The 19,050-nt window shown below is 36.4% G+C and overlaps 1 protein-coding gene across 1 annotated transcript; it reads left to right on the top strand.

Moving 5' to 3' along the window:
- The first annotated feature begins 923 nt into the window (after positions 1–923).
- zgc:194209 (uncharacterized protein LOC570908 homolog) lies at positions 924–18,267 on the top strand. Its single transcript, XM_044342800.1, has 9 exons — positions 924–998; positions 5,350–5,439; positions 6,308–6,429; positions 6,777–6,878; positions 8,412–8,564; positions 8,702–8,817; positions 10,073–10,233; positions 10,303–10,498; positions 13,805–18,267. Coding segments are annotated over exons 1-9 (1,152 nt in total). The 5' UTR covers positions 924–996; the 3' UTR covers positions 14,015–18,267.
- The last annotated feature ends 783 nt before the right edge of the window (positions 18,268–19,050 follow it).

Raw genomic sequence — 19,050 nt, 5'->3', positions numbered from 1 at the left:
ATGTTACTGTTGTAGCTGCTGGAGGTGGAGCTAGTTTACACTACTTTATATACAGTTAGCTAGTTAAGTCCAGTGGTTCCCAACCTAGGGGTCGGGCCCCTCCAAAGGGTCACCAGCTAAATCTGAGGGGTCGTGAGATGATTAATGGGAGAGGAAAGAAGGAAAATCAAAGTTCTCACAAATCACAAATCTGTTTTCAGTTTTAGGACTTTTTCTCTAATCTTTGATTTCTGGTGAAACATGGGATCATTTGAACATTTATTGAAATGAAAGCATGTGAGAAGTTTAGAGGGAAAAATCACTATTTGGTGGAGCTGTTCACAACTCATAGACATGTGACCCCGACTACACGCTAAGACGTCAAAAGCCCAAAAGGTTGGAAACCACTGGTTTCATCTTTAACAATGTGTTGTATTTTAAAAGCTTGTTATATTATCCATTGTGTCAAATCTTCATCTGAAAAGTAACTAAAGCTGTCAAATAAATGTAGTGGAGTAGAAAGTACAATATTTCCCTCTGAAATGTGGTGGAGTGGAAGTATAAAGTAGCATCCCATTCAAAATTACTTGAGTAAATGTACTTAGTTACTTTCCACCACTGCTAAACGTCTGAAACCATAGAGGAGCACAGACTGGAAAACTGTGCCTCAACACTACTTTTATTTTAAGTCATAGCCGGATGTGCTGTTTATGTTATTTACACTTTGTTCTCCGTGTCCCACTCGCGATATTTTCTTTTCCTAGGATGGCGAAGTCACGTCCCGCCCTCCTCTGCCTCTGATTGGCTGATCTTTATATCGTTTCCCTAACTCTAACCAATCTCACTCCTCACCCAACCAATCCAACCAACGAAGGCAGCGAGAACTAGCCAATCAGGAGTAGAGGTGGACGGGTTATAACTTCGCCATCCTAGGAAATAAACTTTTGGCGTCAATTCATTTGCTCCCGTCGCTCAGATTCAACTGGAAGAGGCGACGATAAGACTCAGAACTCAACCATGTAAGTGTGACACTTTATTCATTCTTAACTCACGCGCACATAATGAATATTTAAAGTGTTTGTGGTGTTTTCTTTTAACTCGTCCAAACACCAGAAGTATGAGAGTCATTTCTGCGTCGCCAAACCGCGTTCAGAAATCTGTCAGTTTAATTTTACTTTAATTGTCGTGAAAGCACCCGCGACGTAGAAATCAATTCAACACTTCTTTTGAAACCATTAACAGTCAGTCTACTTATCGGCATTAATTGAATGTATCCAGCAGCAGTTATATTAATTAAATACACCCGCAGGTTTACTCCCACAGGTTTAGGTAATTAATCAGATTAACAATCTGTGGGCGGTTGTTGAAGTTGTAACAGATACCTGCTGCTTCCCAGGGGCGGGTTTACTGAATTGGTGGCCTCAGGCAAAGTCTGTCTGTCTGTTTACTTCCATCCTTTCTCTAACTGGGAATGCTGGTGTCGTACCACCTAGTAAAGATACTGCATTCAAATTTTCCACTTAAAAGTGAAGAGTGAAATAGAGGAATTATCAGCACAATGAACTTAAATTTACTTAACTTGTGTTCAAGGTGAAGCTATTAAACTATTTTATATAATGCTGGATAGTTTAATGAATAATAATACATCGTATTTTAATTGTTGTTTTTTGTGAGTGAAATCTCAAGGTGTTCATTTACGCTTCAAGTCTATTTTAGTCCGTTTTACGTGCGTCACTACAGTCATGTGTATTGTTGCTCGGAGCGCTTCCAACACGCGGGTGACCTACGCTTAACACTGCACCTGAACGCCTCCAGTGTAGACACACAGACAGAGCAGTCACTGCTGCTGCTGCTCTGCTGACATGTTGCTGCTTATGCCATGTTTTCTGTCTAGACTCGGGGTAAAAGGTCGGGAAAAGTTGGAGAGCGTTCTTGGTGCGGCGTACACAGTTTGTACATGCACCTTTAGAGTGTCGTGGGCTATAAAGTGAAAAAAAAATCATGCTTTGAAAGACAAAAGTGTCTGTAGGGATTTGAATTTTATACCAAGATGGAACAAAAACATGAAAAATAAAGGTGGCAGACACAAGACAAATGATAGTGTTGGGGGGCTCTATTTTCAGTCTCTTGCGCTGGTATATAGTCCACTGAAATACTATATAAAGTTTCAACAAAACCCTGCAAAGTTTTCCTCTGAAGTTGAAGTATAATAGAAATATTGAACCAATCACGATATTTGTTTACATTAACTTCCGGGTAGAAAACCCCTGTGTATTTAAATAAGTATAAGTAGTAAGAGTAATTAAAAGTAGGCATAAGTAAGTATAAATGAGTAAAGTGGTGGTAAGGTAGGTTCCCATTATGACAAAGGCAGCAGGCAGTTAGCCTAACCAGCAGTGAGATGTTGCTGTTGGGTAGATTTGGTTTATAAAGACGCTAACAAAGCAACACAGCACATAAAATAAACACAGCAGAAACAGCAGATACGTCGGACCACTGTAAGTTTAGCCTATATCTTTAAACGTTACAGTTACGGCTGAAAATGACAACAGAAATAAACAAATTTGCCAATTTCTCATATCTCCACCACCCAGATCACCAGTTGTCACCTGGAAGTGACTGTTGTTAGCGCTTTTCGGGCCTTTTGTAAGTTATTTCAGGGTACAACGAGTTAGAATAGTAACATAATTTAATATTCTTCATATCTAAACACCCTAATAAATCTATAGCTTTTAATTGGAGGCCCAGGCAGTTGTCTACATTGCTTAATGGTAAAGTCCAAAATATATTATGATCTACAGTGAATTCAGCTTCTACAAATAACCTACAAATTATGGAATATAGTTTAGATACTTTCTGCAGGTCTCATCTAAAAACAAGCTGGTTTTGATGACAGTTCTTCATGACACTGTTCACTGCAGAGCTTTGTCAGCGTGTCTCAGCCGACACATTGATCAGTGATTATCTGATGAAGTAACAACAGTTTAGATCATTGTATGTGCTGCTTTGAAGCTCCTCGGGGAACAATCTCAGGTTACTCTCTGGAATTTTCTTTTATAAATGTTTCCCCTCCTTCTCCCTCAGCAGTCAGGACATTAACCAGCGAGATGTAATGTTGAATTAGAGTGGAGATCCCAGTGTTTCCAGAGACACCAGAGGTGACAAACTGGGTTGCGTAACAGAGTTACAAGTCCCCTCCGCTCATTGTCCCTGAACTTGGATGTTTGAGCTTCACTGTGCACAGTTTCACACTAGACGTCTGTTTTCACATTCAGCTGCTGAAACTGGAAACTTTCTCTGAGCTCACTTTAAATCTGAGTTAAAGTCAAGTGTGATTTACGACATCACAACTAGTTTGGAAACCAATCCTGTTTTGTTTTTTTTAATGAGGCAGAAGAGTAGATGTCTTTGAACTTTTGTGTGGAAAAAACACACTAATTATGATTCAAAGCAGAGTATTATATGTCTTAAAACATGTCTGGAGTGGATCTTCAAGTTTTATATGGCACCTTTTTTTTAAAGGAAAAGTGCTTCAAAACTCAATTAAAGCAAACAGCCAAGAAATAAGACACTTAAACAACAAAACAATGGAGAAGATGCATAAAATGATGTAGAAGACATGTAGCTCGATATCATTTGGATTATGATGCATGACAGGAAACACAGCTTGTACTCCAGATAGTAGAGGGATCATGTAGCTTCAATATAACAATAAAATAATAATGATAATAACAAAAATAGATAAATAAAGCTACTTAAGGAAGTTGGAATTGAACATGTTAAAATTTTGACATCTTTGCTGCTTCACCCCATCTTCTTTTTACTTCTGATAGCATTAAAGAAAGAACTTGTTTCTTCCTGTACATCATGTAAAGGAATTCCACGTAAATACTTTACAATCTTATTGATTTACTTAAATATTGATCTGTAGTTTGATTCAATCAGACTGTTTGCTTTGCATAACTGTGTCTAACAGCCACGACACTGAGAAACATCTCATACAGGTCAAAGTTCACCTCAGCAAGTGTCTCCCAACACTGTTGACTTATTAACTAGATAATAAGCTGCAAACACAAAAACAGCAGCTTTAAAAACCCTTTTTATATTAAAGTCGAGATGAAATGTATAAATGCTTTTTTTTAACCCTTTCAGATCACATCCTCAGTCATATTGTGCACCTGTTTATCAATAAATGCCAAAAAAAACCCAACAAATCCATCAATCAATCAATCAATCAATCTTCAGCTTTTAGCGACAGATTCATTACGACACTTTTCAACATTCAAATCAAAATCCTCCCAACGTTACGTCCCGTCTGTCTGTCCTGTTTCACTCGGAAATACGTCACGATACGGAAGTCTTGAAATGCCGTTTCATCTGGACTTTAAAATTAATGTGACATTTGCATGGAATAAGAAACTTTTAGGGATAAAATGACTCAGTTTGATTGTTTACAAACTAAACAACTCAGTAAACTCTTAAAGACAGACAAACTCTGGTCAAATAAGGACATTTTATATAATTATAAAGGTGATTATTTGTGGAATTATTGTTATTTTTATTAAGTATATTGTTGTATGTCTGTTGTAGAGGATTTGTATCCTGTACCGGAAAATTCCAAATGTTCAAAATATCTTAATAAATAAATTTATCAGACTCCATTTTTCTTTACTTTTATAATTTAAGCCTATAAATGTTGTGATTTAAGGGATCCTGACTTTAAATTAGGGGTTTGTGCACAGAATAACATTTTTTTTTAAAGATATTTGTTGTTTTAATTAAGGGCTGCAACTAACGATTATTTAAATTGTGGATTAATGTGCTGATTATTCTTGATTTAATTGTTTGGTCTTTAAATGTCGGAAAATAGTGAAATATATAACATATAATACAATTTCCCAGAGTCCAAGGTTGCATTTTCAATTCATTATCACGTGTGACAAAGAAAAGCATTGAATCCTCTAAAAAAAAAAACAGCTAATTTTTGCTTTTTTTACTTTATAAAATGACTGTAAAGATTATTCGATTATCGAAATAGTTGCTGTTAATTATCTGTCAATCGACTAAACGTTGTAGCTCTTTTAATTGATTACAATACTCTACTTGTATTTACTTAAACCATTTTTTTGAAATTTGACTTAATTTACTCTTTATCGTTTTTCAACATGTTTTTGTATCCCAGTGAACACAGTATGAGGAATTTACTGGAAAAGATAAAAACATTTAAAACAACACACATCACCGCTGCTCTGTCACATTAACAGATTACATCCTCAGTAACAATCCTCTTCACTGCCCTTGTTAGATAATTTAGCCAGTGTGTTTTAAATGTGTCTTTTAGTCATTCCCAGCTGTGTTTTTCGTTGTCAGGTTGGGTAAAAGATCGTTATCAGTGGTTCTGCTTGCTGTGGCTGTTGGAGTTTATCTGCTGCCGTCTCCCATCGACCCCAAACCACACGTGTAAGTATGAACAGTACAAACATGCAAACGTACACTCTGGTTTGGTTCAGTAAGTCGAGTGACAGAAAATTAATCAGCGTGTAGTTTGATAATCGATTAATCGCTAAAGTCATTTTCAAGCAAAAATGTACATTGTTGTAAACTGAATATCTTTGAGTTTTAGTCCAAACAAGCGATTAGAAGATGGACTCTGCAAACTTCTGATGAGCATCGGAGGCTCAAAAGATGAATGAATCAATTATTGAGAAGATTATTGTCAGATCAATAGATAATGAAAATGATTTTGTGTTGCTCAGCTAACAAATTCTAATCTACTGATTATTTTTTATTCATGTTTTTGTTCATAGAATGTCAGAAAATAGTGAAAAAAGGAAAAAAAAAACCAAGATAACATCTTAAAATATCTTGTTTTTTTTCTGTCCAACAGTCCAAAACCCAAATATATTCACTTTATAATGATATAAAAGAGAAATGCAGAAAATCCTCACATTTGAAGAGCTGGAACCAGATGATTTGGGTGTTTTATTTTGTTTTTTGCTTGAAATATCACGATTAATTGTTTCTAAAATCATTGCCGATCGACTTATCGTTTCAGCTCCAATCCCTCTGATGCTGCACACTTGTTGGATGCAATAACGAGCTAAAAAAAAATACACATTAATCCTGGTTGAAGTGTTTTGACATCATAAGAAGATGCACATAAACTGTATAAATGTTCTTAATCAGAAATATTTTAAAAGATAAACATGCTTATTAGTCATTAAAAGTGTGTTTTCCATCTTATTCCATTAACTGTCAGATAAATATTCTATCTAGAGATTATTTATACCAAGAAAACCTGAAGTAACAGTTAAATATGTTCCTCCAGACTGAAGGGGCCTCCTCCGGCCCTCGAGGGGCCGCTGGCCGTCAACACCCGTCTCCAGAAGGGCCGCAGACTATTTGCTGGGAAACTACACGGACCAGAATCCTTCACTGCCGATGAGGAGGGTGAGTGTGCTGGATCTTATCTGTGTCTGAGTTACACAAGTGATTTACACTTTGTAGACAGATTTTCTTTTGACTCTCCGAGGTTTTTCTTGTCAGGGACTTTGACCTTTGACCCTCTTATCTGCTCCAGACCTTTGATGGATGCCTGTGTCGTAGATCTTGAACTGATCTGCTTGGATACCTGGTTGCTTTTTGTAGTTTTTCTTTTCCACACATTAGTAAAAAAATGTTCTCTCTTATATTATAAAGTGTCCCGTGAAGGTTTAAATGTCTTTTCTGTTGCTTTTTCACCCATAAAACACTAAAAAAATCAACCTGAAAAAGTGCGTTTGTGTGTCTTTTTCCAGGTAACGTGTACACAGGAACAGTTGACGGGAAGTTGTGGAGGATCGGTCCAGACGACAGCCTCACCCTCGTCACCCACATGGGCCAGAATTTACCAGAATGCGGTTAGTGTTTCGTTCAGAGATGACGCTATTCTTCCTCTCGTCCTATTTGGCTCTTTTTCCTGCACAGTGTGTGACTGTTTTTGTTTTTTCTTCTTTTCAACACTGCAGCCTGTGTTTTGGTGCTGAAGTTTTTTCATCATTAGTTAATTTTCTTTAAAGTTCAATAGATGGAAAGAAAAAGTAGCTCTTGTTTGCATCCCAGCTCTTATTAGTTTTAGTAATTTGCTTAAGTTTAAAGGATACTTTCACATTTTTTCATTAATTTTTTCAAGTCTTAAAATACTCACATGCACATATGAAAGAGTTTCTTTTTGCTGTTTCTCCTGTTCAAAATGGACACAAAGATTTTTTTCTTAAATCAATTTCAGTGTAAGAGATGGAGGTCAAAATCCACAGTCGTCGTTAAACTGACTTCAAAAGTACATCTGAAGTTAATATGAAGCTTCAGCAGTGTAACTTAATCAAATTAATTGGATTCCAAAGTTGCAGCCTATGTTGTACACGGTTTCTTCTTTGTTCTGTATGTTGAAGCACAAAGAGGGAATCTCACAGCAAAAGTTTTGATTAATCTTTTTTGTCGGTTGACAGAAATTGAATTGAATTGGCTTCAAAGCCAAAGCTTCAGTAATTTTTCAAGCAAATAATTCTCTACTTTCAGCCTCTCAAACATGATGAATTTCTTTTTTTCTTCATCATATTTGACACTGAATTGAATATTGTTTGGTTTTGAAATATAAGTCAAACAAAGCAAACAAATTGAAGACATCACTGTGCCGTTTTGTCACTGTTTTTTTTTTTTTTTTTTTAGTAAATGATTCATCCAGAAAATCATCAGCAGATTCACTGATAATGATAATAATCGTTAGTTGCAGCCCGAGAAGATAAACACTTGATTTGTGTAACTCAGACTGTCTGCAGATGAACATAAACATCACTTACATTAATTTTAGGAAGAGATCTTTATTTTAGCCAATTACAGTGACCAATAACTCCTTTAATGTACATGTGGGCACGTCAGTATTGTGTTAAAATACACTTGAAAAAATATGAACTTCTCCTTTTAACCCCAGTTCTTTATAAAGTATCTGAAGTATGTTAAGATGCTATCTAGTCTCAGTATTTCACAGTTCAAACATTCTGTTGTTTCATCTTTAATTTTCTCAATAACTCAGAGGGACTCAGGCCTGTTAGCAACATAAATCAGGAGATTATTTTCTTTTCTTCTTCTCTGTTTCTCTACACTTCCTGTAACCATATTTAACTACAAACTGGAGGGAACAGTATGTTCCAGCAGAACTTTCTTTGATGCATCAAAAACATAAATCCATGTCAAATACATTATAAATATAGATTAACATTTTTTTTTAAAATCAGGATGTTTTCATGTCTTTTTTAGTTTAGATTTTATCTCTGCATCATTTTCTCAGTTTGTTAAAGCAGATAATCATCAGTATATGTGAGCGTGTAATCACAAAATTGGTTCAGTAGCCAGAAAACACAAACAAAAGTATTTTGTGTCTTTTGTGTCTGCAGGCAGCAGCACAGATTATGAGCCTTCGTGTGGTCGTCCTCACGGCGTTCGTCTGGATCGTCACGGTCAGCTGATAGTCGCCGACTCTTACTTTGGGCTTCACAGCGTCAACCCTAAAACTGGAGAAAAAACTCTGCTGCTGGCTAATTCACAAGGTTTAGAGAGAGAGTGTGTTTGTGTGTGTGTGTGTGTGTGTGTTTGTTGATATGCATGAAGCCAAGTTAATCATAATTTGCAGATTCATTCTCCGTCTGTGACCCGTCTTTGCTTCGTTTCTCCTCTCCGTCCTCAGGTGCTGACGGCGTTCCCTTCGCCTTTTTAAACGGCCTCGACATTTCCTCCCAGACTGGCATCATTTATTTCACAGACTCTTCCAGTCGTTGGGGACGCAGACACGTCAAACTGGAGGTCAGATGCAGAGAAATATGGATAAGTTCAGTGCCAGTTAGAAGCTTTAAAATAATTCTCTTTCTAGATGTGAATTTTAAAAGCACAGTGAAGCGTCGAGAAGAGTTGAAAAGAGGTGAAATGATGTAAGAAGCGGGTGTGTGACTGTTCTAGGAAACACTTTGGTCTTCTAACAAGTAACCAGGCACAGGAAGGCTGATGCATTCAGGGTCCATTAAGTTTTTTTTTTCATCGTTGCTTGGTAACTGCAACCCTCCAAAACACACAAGGACACTCAGGCCTCTTGTTGTTCATCCGGCCGATTTTTACCAAAAAAGGAAAATGCTAAACATCCATTCATTTCAGCAAGTTGCTGCACACTTGTGATGGGCACAGATCACAAATATTCACTGTAAATATTAGAAATCCAACCACAAGTTTTCAAGATACTAACTGTCAAGGACCAGATTGTTGGAGGTGAAACTATAGAAATAAAAACATGACATTAAAAACACAATATTTATGGAAAGGGTTGAATACTTAATGCAACAAATGGCAAAATTAAACATAGATTTTTATATTTTCTATGAAATTCTATACTTTCCTTTCCCTCATAAGTAGATCTAATTTATTCCAGTGCTTCCATTACTCTGAACTAAACTAAATAAAGCCTAGTTAAACTAAATTATAGAAAATTAGGCAAAGCTTACCTAAATTAAAGTTAGCTAAACTATGATAGATAGGTAAACTTAAGCAACACTAAACAAAAGATAAACAAAGCCTAACTAGAAAGCTAAAATAAATAAAATAATAAACTAAATTAAGCTAAGATAAACCAAGTTAAACTAAGCCAAGCTTAACTAAACTTAATTAAGCACTAAATTATACTAAACTAGGCTAATTTTAGCTCAAATTAAGTTAGCTAAACTGTGCTTAATTGCTAGACTTAAGCAACACTAAACTTTTGTTTTGTGATAAACAAAGCTTAACTAAGCTAAACTTAACAAAATAAGCTAACATAAACTAAACAAAGCCAGACTTAACTAAAATAAATTAATCTTAATTAAATTAAAATGACAAAGTTTAACTAAAATAAAGAGCTAAGATAAATTTAAAGTTAGTTTGATGTATAAAATTTTAACTCAAGGTCCACATAGTAGCTTTCTCCAGAGCTTTCAAGTGTGGTCTTCCTCAGCGAAACCAAACTAAACTGAACAAAGTCACAGAAAGTTAAAATAAGTTTAAGTCGACTGAACCGAACTGTCCGATGTTTCAGGTGATCGAGCTGAACAGCCTCGGTCGTCTTCTGTCCTACGATCCTCAGACAGGAAGTGTGAAGGTCCTGCTGGATTCTCTCTACATGCCCAACGGCATCGTCCTGTCGCCCGACGAACACTTCCTGCTACTGGCGGAGACGAGCATCGGACGCATACTGAGGTAAACACGCACGATAAGATCCACATCAGTTACTCAGAGGACAAATACTGAGTCTGACTCTTCTCTCAGATATTGGCTCAAAGGCCCCAAAGCTGGAACGAAGGAGATCATCATGGACAACATGATCGGTTACCCTGACAACATCCGCCTTAGTGACCACGGGACATTCCTGGTCGGCATAACAACACCTCGATTTCGGAAGTTCATGCCTCCCTTCCTGGACATGATCGCCCCATACCCGGCGGTCAAACGCTTCCTGGCCAAGGTTGGTGCCACTGGGAGGGTTTTAATCACATTATTGATTATTTCTGAATATTTCCAAAACTTCTAGTTAGAGCTAGATATGATCTCAGGAGAAAACTGGAGAAAAGAAGCGCGTTTACTACCCGAAATTATGTTATTAGCGTCTAAAAGTGGCTCATCCGTGTATGTACAGTACTGTGCAAAAGTTTTAGGCACTAAAAGTTAAATAAACAGAAAAAAACCTAAATGACATGAATCAGCTTTGCCTTTTAAAACAGTTCAGCTGCTTCTGTCTCTTAAAAACCCAGACCGACTCCATGATGTTGGGATCAGGTCTCTGGGGGGGTCGGACCATCTGCTGCAGGACTCCTTGTTGTTCTTGTTACTGAAATTAGTTCTTTATGACTCTGGCTGCGTGTTTGGAGTCGTTGTCATGCTGCAGATGGTTGATGGTTTTGCATGAAACATCTAAAGTGGCTCAAACTTTTGCACATTTCTGTTAATGTTAATATTTTTTATTTACTTAAGAGAAAACAAACATATTATAATTACAATAATAACTCTCTTGGTGAGTGTCTAGCTTTACGTGGGACTTAATTTGATGTAATTGTGCTTTTGGTTTTGTATTTAAATAAAAATAAGAACTTAAAAAAGAAAAACTATATAATCACAGAGAAGTACAGATGATTCTGATCCTTGTTTTCTTATTAATAGTTAAATATTATTTAAATTTAGTAAATAAAGAGGATTTAAGACGCCAAAACATACATCTGTAGCTGTTGTAACTTAGAAAATAGGTAAAAATACTGCAGCATGATATTTAATTAGCATTAAAACTCACAGTATGAATCAAAACAACTAATCACTTACTGAAAGTTCTTATATTCTGGTGGAAACTAAATCGTTTTCAACAAATATTAAACTAAAAATGATTGAATATCAACAGAAGATATTTGTGATTTTGCTACTTTGATCCAGAAAATGTTTTCAGCTTCCAAACACTCTTCCCCCCCCCCTCAAACTCCACATCCTGATATTCAAATAACATTTAAGGCCGTGCAGCGTAGCAGCGTTATCAGTAGTTATAACCAAATCTACTTTCCCATGATGCATTTGCTCCTTGTGGAACGCTGTGTGATTCACGATTGTTTTGTCTGTCACTCGGTGGAGAATAACAGGCTTTGTTCTGGGCTGCAATGAGACCAGATAGTGTGAAATCTCACAGGACAGGGCCAAGACCCTTTAACACACACACACACACACACACACACGGATTTGTTAGACCAAAACACACACATTTTAAGTTGAATACACTCCTCTGTCACACACACTTAAAGATATTTGTCACATCGTCCTGCAGTTGTGTGTGTGTAGCAGGATTGTGAACTCCCAGTGAACTCTGGGAAATGTCAGTCGAGGTCACGCAGACGGAGAAACGTCTCTTAAAATGTTAAATGAGCTGCGGACCAGTGATTCCAGTTCAGCTGCAGGAAAACTCCCATTAAGAGAAAAGTACTGAAGCTCAGTTAAACCTAATTGGACGAAGTGATTACTTAGTAAAACATCAGCCCTAAGTAGAAAACTTTATTGAAAATCGAAATGTCTCCATTTGTTTACACACTTTATCGTTCCTGCCAACCATTTTTCTGGTGTTTTATATTTTATAATCTGGTTTTTTTCCACATTTCACGCAGCTGTTGGTTTCCACTGATTTTTAATAAGGTATGAAAATCAATAAGCAGACTTTTGAGACTTTATCCATCACATCAAGACTCCTTTTGTTGTTGTTCTGGAGCATTTAAACTGGTAGTAGACGGGAAAAAGACCTTTTTGAGGTGACTTGACTCTCAGTACAACAACAACACGTCCTGTATCTTCACCATAAACGCTCCCACTTCCTCCCGATGTGTGATGACATTATTATAATAATAATAAAATCTTTATTTATATAGCACCTTTAAAAACAGAAAGTGCTTTGACAGACAAAGCAAAAGCAGTACGATGCAAAGCAAAGACACGACACAGGAAACAGTTACAGGTCTGACAAAGAAAGACAAAGAAAAACAATAAAGAGATGATAAAAAGATTAAAAGACAATAGAAAGATGATGGAAAGACAACATTACATAAAAGCAAGTCTGTAGAAATGGGTTTTAAGAAGCGATTTAAAAGAAGTTGCTGATTCTGCGGAGCCTTATCTCGTCAGGCAGGTCGTTCCAGGAGCCCGTTATGTCCACATACAGGCAGTTATTTGGCCGACTGAATATAATACAGAATAAAAATACTATAAGCACAGTGTGTATGAAGGTATATTAATCCCTGTAACTGAACAGAAACGATTAGTTGGCTAATTGGTGCTCGATCAATCTTTAAAGTCAAACTCCTCTAATGTGGATTTTTCAGTTTTCTGTTTTTATGATACTTTTGTAAATTGAATATATTTTGTGTTTTGAACTGTTGGTTGAACCAAAGAATCAATTTGAAGTCGTCATATTGTGTTTTGTGAAGCTATGACATGTATTTTTTTTTACTATTTTGTGATGTTTCAGAGATCAAACAATTAATTTGATTGAGAAAAGTCGCAGATCAGAGCTGCAGCTGTTAGTAGCAAAGATTCATCAATTAGTCAACAGAAAATTAATTTGCTGTTTTTCTGTGTCGTACATGATCGTAAACTGAATATCTTCAGGTTTTAGATTGTTGATCAGACGTCACTGTCAGCTCTAAGAAATTTTAACGGGTATTTTTCACTGAAATGACATCAACAAAACGATTAATTGAGAGAATAATCAACAGATTAATGGATGATGAATCGTTAGTTTCAGTCTTGTCGTCAGTTATTATTCTGTGGTGATGAAAACTGAACGGAAAAGTCTGCAACACATTACCATGAAACAATAATATAACTTAGAAGTAAAATTAAAGTCAGAAACATGTTCACTGCCAGGAATAAACAACATTTTTTTAGCGGGTTTAAAGCTGATTTTCACACCTTACTGACGCTTCAGTAAACCAGCAGCTTCCTGCTTCTGTAGGTAGAAAAAACATTCAAACATCTAAACCACTATGATGCTTTTAATAGTTGATATAAAATCTATATTATCTGTAGTAAATGGGCTAAAATGAGACAAAACAGTAGTATAGTACATGCTAAATATTTGCCATTTGACAGACTCCAGTATAATCAAACCAAATGAAATCTAACTAATCTTATAACATCCTTTGTAGGCTTTAAATTGTTTCAAATTAAGATCTTTTTTATATAAATAACCAGAATACTGCAGCATTGATCAGCTCTCACGTATAACTGACTGTGTTTGTGTTTCCAGGTGATTCCTCTGAGCGGCTACAACCTGCTGCTGCCGCGCTACGCTCTGGTCCTGGAGCTCGGGTTGGACTGCGAGCTCGTGGGAACGCTGCACGACCCCGAAGGCCGGCTGACGTGGGCCATCAGCGACGTCTTCCAGCACCGAGGCAGAACCTACCTGGGCAGCACCGACCTGCCGTTCCTGCCCGTCCTCGAGGGAGGGGACAGCTGATGACGGCGCCACGGGGGAAAAAAAAAAAAGGTGGACTTCAAGCCGAGCAAACACTGAAAACTAAATGTACAGTCGGTTTATTTTAATTTTTGGACTTTCTGGATTTTTTTTTTTTTTTTACATTTTTAAAGTTTGTCTGGAGCGACATGTGGATGCTGCATAGATCAAACCTCCCATCAACCACTAGGGAACCAAAAGTGGTGAAATGAGCAGCTACGATAACTTTAAAACATTTTTTAGAAACATTTTAACAGAAAAAGTCTTAATCTGCTCAAATGATGAACTGGAAATGATGCAAAAAAAAACATTTAACGTCCCAAAATCATGAGTTTAAACTGTATTTTATCTCACAAAATAATAAACAGTATGATAGAAATTAGGGAAGTTTAACATTTATACAAGATGTTAAACTCTCTCTGCACAACTGTGGCCTTTAATTTACACACAAAACAAAGCTGCATTTTCTCAGCAGTGAAGTTATTAAATGCAGCAGAGATTAAACAGAAACTTGAAATGAAGAGCTGATAAATATATAATAAATATATTATTCTGTTTTCTTGGACTAAAGCTGCATTTACGCTGCATATCCTGATGCCCAGGTCCCATTTTCTGCCTTTTATCTGATTTTTCTGACCGTCTGTTTACATCCACTTTTACAAGTGACCGATATCCGATACCTGTGTTTACACTCGCATATGAAAGTAACATTATACGTCATTAAAATGCGAAAAAGTATAAGACAGTTGCATTGGCAGATATCTGATCACTATCAGATTTATTTCCACATATGATTGAGGCCCAAAACGGATCTGAGAATATCTGATTCCATGTGCTTTTTTCCTGTTTACACGTTCATAATAATAAATATCCGATTTGTGAGAAATGTGAGCAAAAAATCAGAATTGGGTCTCTTGTACCAGGCAAAATGTAAATGCGGTTTAAATGACTGCAAACAAACTGCAGAAGAGACACTGAATCCATCGACTTTCCTTCTAAATTACAGTTAACACAGACACTTAAAGATGAGTGATTTTTCTCAACTTATTTACCGTTTAATAACTCAGTTTGTTAGTAGGTGACTACTGACATCAGAGCTTTAATTAAACTCTGAGTACATTTAATCCAATTTTAAATCAACCTCTGAAACATGAATTTTAGATTAAATTAAAACTGTGAGAATGTAAACTGTCAATTCGACTATTTTAGGAAGTTGTATTTGTTAATAAATATATTTGTATTAAATCCACATTTCATTGTGAGCTTTTATTGGACAACAAGCATGTTGTAAAGGTTGTTTTTCTACAGGTTGTTTGTCTAAACTTTGACTCTAAAGAGGGAGATAATTAGCAGAAAACATTAGTATGAATTGAGAGATGTAAAACAAGTAAAAGTTACTGTATGTTACAGCAAAATATGTCTCATCTTGACAGCTAATTATGAAGCAGGAAGGTATGAAGGCAGGTTTGGGTTTCACAGATTATCAAATGTTTCATTAAATCTGACAAAAAAGACCTTAAAATGTGTCAATTTTAAGACAATTTAAGAACTTTTAGGACATTTTAAGGCTTTTTAAAGCAGAAATAGAAACAGAACCTGCGTGTTTAGAGTTTGTGAAATCAAAAAGTCGTGTCAAACATTAACTGAACAAACCGTCTCTGTTATATCTCGAGAATATTTTTTATTTGGACAAAAACACAAGCCAAAAATACATCATCATCATCATCATCATCAAAACTAACTCTGAAAATAAACTAAGGGTGCCAAAACAACAAAACAGTTCTGACAGATTGGAAAGTGCATCAGTGAATTGGAACAAAGTGATTGATTTTTTTTTTGTTAAGAGGAAGAAATTAATCACGTGGTGCATGTTGAGTCCTGTTGTCTCTGTTGTTGTTTTTGTTTTGTTTTTTTTTCTCTTTATGTGACCAACAGGACTTTTTTTTTTTTTTTTTTTTTAATCTCAGTGTTCTCACATGAAACTTATTGAATTCAGTCCAGTCGTGACTCAGAACAAACTGACTACAGAGGAAGAAAGAGCTGTATGAACGCACAGAAGTATCATCATCCGAGAATAAAACGACGACAGACGGTAGCGGTGGAACGGATTAACATGTTCGCTGTAGTTGATTCACACGGAACAGCCGGTTTTATCTGCCTGCTTGTCAGTAATAAAAATAAAAAACATCACAATTAAAATGAACATAAAAAGAAGAAGAGAGTCAGTCGTTTACGACAAACGTCATGCAGATGTAACTCGATTAGCTTCTCAAGAGTTTGCACCAAAGTCTCTACATCAGATCTTTGGTTAGATGTTAATAATCTGCAAATATTTGATCGTATTTTTAAAAAATAAATTTGAATATCAGCATAAAGTATCGGCTGTAGGTACAGTAGGGCTGTGCGATACGACCGAAATCTCATAACCCGATACAGGTGATGTTGTAGCACATTTTCTGTAAATTAAATGAATAAGTAGTTTATATAAAATGACCACATGGAGAATTACGGACTTTTCATACCTAAAACCGCTGCAGCAGTCACTTATTCTCCCGAATCCGTGTAGCTGAATGTCAGAAATCCCTCTGAGTTGTTTGGAGGGTTTTTCAGGTCACCTGTAATTACCCGAGTAGTAATTAAGAGCAGCTGGGTGCGTTTCCCCTCTCGGCCAATCAGAGTGTGACGACGACGACGCCCTTTTTCTGGGGTTTAAGAGAGAAAGAGAGGAACTACACACCCAGGTCACTGCGGTCCTCGTTTGTTAGAGATCGTCAGCCAGAAACTCTGGTCTGTTCAGGCCCGTTTGAGTCCGCATCAGAGCAGATCTTTGCGTTTTGTGCAAGAGGTTTTCCTTGCCGAACGATATCCTAACGCCTGCAGGCTTTATTTCATAAAAACCCTCCTTTATACATTATAGAAGAGGCATATTTTCATTATTATTGAAGTGGCATTTGTTGTTGTTGTTGTTGTTGTTAAAGGAGTATTTTCCATTGTGTGGAAGCTTGTGAGGTTGTTTCTCCAGTTAAATATTATTTTTTGCATTTTTTTTGTGGTTGGGAACTGGCTCTGAGGCTTCTTTCTGATCAGCTGAAGTCTGGAGAATCAGTACCGCCAGACCACGTCCATGTGACAGAGGTTGCCCCTCTTTTTGTCTACGAGCTCCTCGTTTTGCCCCGACTGGTCAGAATTAACCCCGTTCTGTGTCTCGTTCACTGTCCTCCATTTTTGTTTGTGTCGCTTTCATGCATATTTCCTGCCTGCATCCATGCCGTAAAGTATAACAAAAACCATCGTCCAAATGAAGAAAAATATTGCCATAAAGAGTTTGATTTGCGACATAAACGATACAGCATAATATGAAACGATAGGTGTTTCTATGGTTACAGGATAAATATCATCATATCGCACAGCTCTAGTTCTAAGCAGCTTTAGAAGAGCAGTTTAACATTTTGGGACATTTGCTTATTTGCTTTCTATGTCTAGTTTTAGATGAAAATAAATCTCATATCTGTCTGTTAAATATGAAGCTACAGCTCGTCTGCTCTGTCTAAACTCCAAAGGTTAAAAACCCTCCAGCAGCATCTCTACAGCTGCATAAATAAGACTTTAGAGGCTTTAGAGATGCTGGCAGGCGGATCTACGTTAAGCTAACGGTCTACCGGCTGCAGCTTCATATTATAACAGACGAACATGAGAGTTTTATCAATTTTCTCATCTAACTCCGAACAACAAAGCAAATAAGTGTTTTTCCCCCAAAAATCTGAAGCTATTCCTGTAACATAAAAGGTTGTTGGATTCAAAAATCCAACAGAAGTGACATTGAAACACAGATTTCACTGTTGCAACAATAGAAATATCAGCAGGCTGACAAAAGATTGAAAGAAAAATACTTTTTTGAATTTTCTTTTTTGTATAGATGATCCAAAGTTTTAAAAAAAATTCCCTTAAAGCTGGAGTGAAAGGGTTGCATGTTGCAAAATATATAAAATACTGTCGGTTATTTTCCTTTTTTAATGTTCACTGATTTAAAATTGAGTATTTTAATTTACCTTGAAAGATTCTCACATCAAACATGTAAAACAAGCCGCACATGAGAATTCTGATCAGGAAAATTAATTTTAGATTTAAAAAAAATAAAATAAAATAAAACAGGGAAAAATTACTTCTCTTATTTTGGCAGAATCACTTCCTGCTTTCTCACCAGACAGTCCAACTCTGTCCTGAATCACTAAAGTGTTAAAACTTTGGCTCAATGACAAAAAAAAACAAAAAAAGATGATAGTGAAAACACTCTAAAGTTGAAATGATTCATAAAATAATAAATTATGAAATGATCAGTGAAATTATGCAGCTGTCCATTAAACTGTGACATCATCACACTGATAAAATTCAAAGGAAATCAATAAGACGACTAAAAAAAAAAAAAAAGTAATATTAGTTTGAATTTCATGAATGAAAAAGGTGCTTTAACACTTGCTCACAGTCGGATAAATCATTGAAATGATGTTTAGATACGTCTGATGCTGGAGACACATGTGTTTGAGCGTCTGCAGCGTCGGTAACGAGCCGATTAATCAGATAAATTGAACTTGGATGGAGGTTTTCACGGACGACCTGCTGCCTCTCGCGACCCTCACAACTCATTTCCTGTTTTTAAATCAGGTGGCAACAAAATTAGCACAAGTCACCTGTAAAATACACAAGTGTTTGGTAGATTTACTTCATTCACCAGACAAAAAAAAACAACGTTCACTAGATGTTTGGCTGATGGATAAAAAAGTTAATTTTGCACCCTTGTTGGCAAATAAAGGTGGTTAACTGCCATTTATTTTTACAGGTCAACAGGTCAATCTGTCTGATTTGTGATCAAAATATCCTGAAAACTTGCGTCCAAATTCTCATAAAGTTTGTCAGCGTTTCCTCTGAAGCCGCCGTCACACCGCAGGATGGTTTCTCTAACTATGTGTAAACTCCAGTACAAGATTTTTTATATTTTGGAGATTATTAGGCACTAATTTCCTGTGAGATCATTGTAACGT

The sequence above is a fragment of the Thunnus albacares genome, chromosome 23, assembly GCF_914725855.1.
Source record: "Thunnus albacares chromosome 23, fThuAlb1.1, whole genome shotgun sequence".
In the NCBI taxonomy this organism is placed as follows: Eukaryota; Metazoa; Chordata; class Actinopteri; order Scombriformes; family Scombridae; genus Thunnus; species Thunnus albacares.
This window is presented reverse-complemented; position numbering and strand designations above follow the sequence as displayed.